Raw genomic sequence first — 3278 nt, forward strand, 5'->3', positions numbered from 1 at the left:
TGAGCTTCCCCCTAGTGTTTGGTATGAGTATTGACCACACGTCCACCATCCCATAATGATTGCAGTGTGTTACACAACTGTACACAAGAGGGGAAAACATGTCATACAATGTGTCTGCAGATTAAATACATTTACTATCTGGGTTTTTGCTTTTTCTTTCCTTCGAGCAAAGGGGCAAAATGATAACATCTGTCATCATATTTATTTTCAGGCCGATGGCCAAGCAACAGTGATGATGAGATGAAATTATTGATCCATACGGTGAAATTAGGTCACAGCACAAACTAAGAAATGGAGTATACACACACACATTACAACATGAGCACTGCTGAGCAGTGGCAGTTAATACACTGCACTGATGTGACATTGATAGCACTGCACTGAGAGCTGTGGGGCTTTATAGTACTGGTTTAATCATCAGCAGTGATCAGCATCATTACACCTTTAATTGTAATGATCATAACTGTTACAAGGACCAATCAAAAGCAAATGACTTCTTTTAACCCCTTCCGCTCCACATCTCTCGACCATAGACCCATGTTTGTCTCTTGGAAGGGGGACAGAGGATCTTTAGGGGGAGATAGTAGGTGAACAGCATATGCCACATTGAAATGGTGTACATCATCTGACAGCTGGGAACCTGATGATTAATTTGAGACGCAGATCAAGTTTTTCTGCTCATAAAGATGTAACAAAAATTGTGCTTTAGTAAAGTGCCTGTTCAGATTGTGAAAGTTTAGAGTATTATGTATGTCATAAGTTGTTGCAGCACATTTTGAGGTTGATACCATGTGTTAAAATAGTCAAATATCACTTCAAAGTGCAAAATTAAGACACAAAGACCTTGAGGAACACCACAGAAAAATCCATGCTGAGTTTAATATCAACTTTTGATATTAGATTTCAGTAAGGACAGCATTTTCCAGCGAGCACTTCTGTTCTGCAAACTGCTGAAAATCACCCTAAATGTCAATCACAGACTGTAAAACAATGGATCTAGCTATGGTGACGTCACCCACTGATCTACGGATTTTGACTTTCGCTGTCTTGGTTCTTTGGTGCTAGAATTGACTATATTTGGGTGAGAGGCTGGCGCTGTGGAGAAGTGAGAGGGGATCTGACTGCGAAGCCGATGACACTCTTGGCAGAAAGCCTGTCACTCAAAGCAGCCCGCCCTTAATTATGTGTAACTTTAATCCTTCATAAAATATAAATGCGTCAGTTATATAAACATTCAGCCACCATACATTTGCCACAAAGGCCGGAAGCACGCTGAGGTGACCAGAAGATTTTTTGTACCAGGCTGTAAACGTATTTATTTCTGCTTTAAATTTGGGTATTTTAAAATGAGGGATTGACTGGTTTCTGGAGTCAGCCCAAAGTGGCCATACAAAGAATTGCAGTGTGTGGCACTTCAATTTTCAGCCCCAGAGGTTGCTACTTGTTAATATACTTACAAAAACCAGACACCCTCTGAATGCCCAAGGTCTCTGGTTTGTCGCTGTAAAGTTTCATGGGCCTGTAACTATCCCAGAGGTTGCAGTAGGTCATTTTATACAGTCAGGTAAAATTTAAAAGAATTTGTCTCACTGCAATGAAATGGCTACCGTGGGGACTTAGGTCATCATAAATGAATACAATTGGGCTCACTGAGACCTTAGGAGACTCATCTTTCCAGTCATATCCACTTTATGCAATTCCAATCCTGTTTAGGGAGCCCAGTAGGCAGAAATATTCAAATACAATAGCTAAAAATGTCTCATTTGTACTGCAGAAAACCCCTTGTCATTCACATATCTTGAGGTGAGAGCTGAAGGGACCTCTGTAAAAATTGCCATACCAGTCCATCCGTCCGTCCGTAGCCTGACTTTGGAGCATTATTTAACCCCTTCCCAACAAGCTAGCATGACATGACTGGTGACACTGGACCTTGAGATTTAGCTTCCTATGACCAGTATCTTCACTCTAGCTTGAAAAAGTCCTAGCTGATTGGAAGTGGTTAAAGAACAGACTTCTTATTCATGTGTTCTTGTGTGATGACTCTGCTCATTTACATACGTGACTGATGTAGTGGGAACTGTTGTGCAGCAGCTCATCACCTGTTTGTCATCAGTCTGTAAATCAGTATTGATTAAGAACACTGAGCATCTAGACAATCAACTCTCCAGACTCCCAACATTAATGATCTCCTGTTCATGTTAGTATTCACCTCAGGATCACTCAGCAGACATCTTGTAACCATTGTGTTTCACAGCTTCCTTTTTTATTTTACTTTATGTTTTCCTCTGTGTCTGTCCATCAGACTGGAGTCCCAGATGACTGCAGACATCCAGGCCATCCTGCAGCTCCTCCAGAGGCAAACAGCGTCAGGCCCCCCCGCCTACAGCACTGTCACCTCTAGCCCCGAGTACCAGAGGCCAGCCATCTGGGTCCAGCCGGTGTCTGCCATCCAGACAGAGCTCAGCCTCGCTCCTGCACCGCCTCGGCCACAGGTACATCAGACACTTAACCCACCTCAACAATAACCAATCAGTTAATGCAGAAAATTACTGAGTAAAAAATAATGTTCTGTGTCGTTTTTACCTGTTGGAGGACATGTCTGCAGCAGACATGTTGCACCGTGGCTGTGTCCAATGTACTATGTCTGTGACAATGAGGACTCTTGAAATCACTTGGTCTTTTGAGCCTTTTGACGTAAAAATACTTGATGCCTTTCCCTGAGGCCAAAGATTAAAAAGTATGTCCTGCAAGAGTGTGCCTTGAACCCTGAACAAACTAATGTTAACATTAATTCCTTTAGACATAAAACATGCAGCATACAATATCACTTTAAAGGAAAGTAGTCTGCAGAAAATGTCTTGTGAATTTAGGGAGATAAAAAGACAGGACAGAAACATAAAATCCATTCTGTTGTGTGTACTGCTCAATAGTGCTTAATATGAAAGAGTGATGTCAGCACTAAGGATTAAGTTCAGTTACGCTTGTTTTAACAAATAAATGAAAATTCTAAAAAGCAATTCATGATTATTGTTAATTCATTATGTCATCCTGTTGTTAAAATGGCATTACATTATTTGGTGAAGAGTGCATTACATCTTACTGAGGACTCAAAATGTAAAGTTTCGGTGGAGAGGGGCTAAAGAGTGGCATGGTTGCCTGCTCCTGGTTTAAAGAGACATTTGTATGGTAGCTCTGTGTAGTCTGCTTCCTTATGGGTATCTGTCTTTACGTTCTCTGCCAAATGGCTCATAACGCCACCTCGCCTCTGTCTTTTTCAG

The 3278-nt window shown here is 41.5% G+C and overlaps 1 protein-coding gene across 3 annotated transcripts in view; it reads left to right on the forward strand.

Moving 5' to 3' along the window:
• The window catches only part of kcnh7 (potassium channel, voltage gated eag related subfamily H, member 7), a 92805-nt gene that overhangs the window by 85611 nt on the left and 3916 nt on the right, over positions 1 to 3278 (forward strand). For all 3 annotated transcript variants that reach the window (XM_049569786.1, XM_049569787.1, XM_049569788.1), the window contains one exon: positions 2303 to 2492. In XM_049569786.1, the coding sequence (XP_049425743.1) occupies positions 2303 to 2492 (190 nt within the window). The remainder of the gene's footprint in view (positions 1 to 2302; positions 2493 to 3278) is intronic.

The sequence above is a fragment of the Epinephelus fuscoguttatus genome, linkage group LG24 (assembly GCF_011397635.1).
Source record: "Epinephelus fuscoguttatus linkage group LG24, E.fuscoguttatus.final_Chr_v1".
In the NCBI taxonomy this organism is placed as follows: Eukaryota; Metazoa; Chordata; class Actinopteri; order Perciformes; family Serranidae; genus Epinephelus; species Epinephelus fuscoguttatus.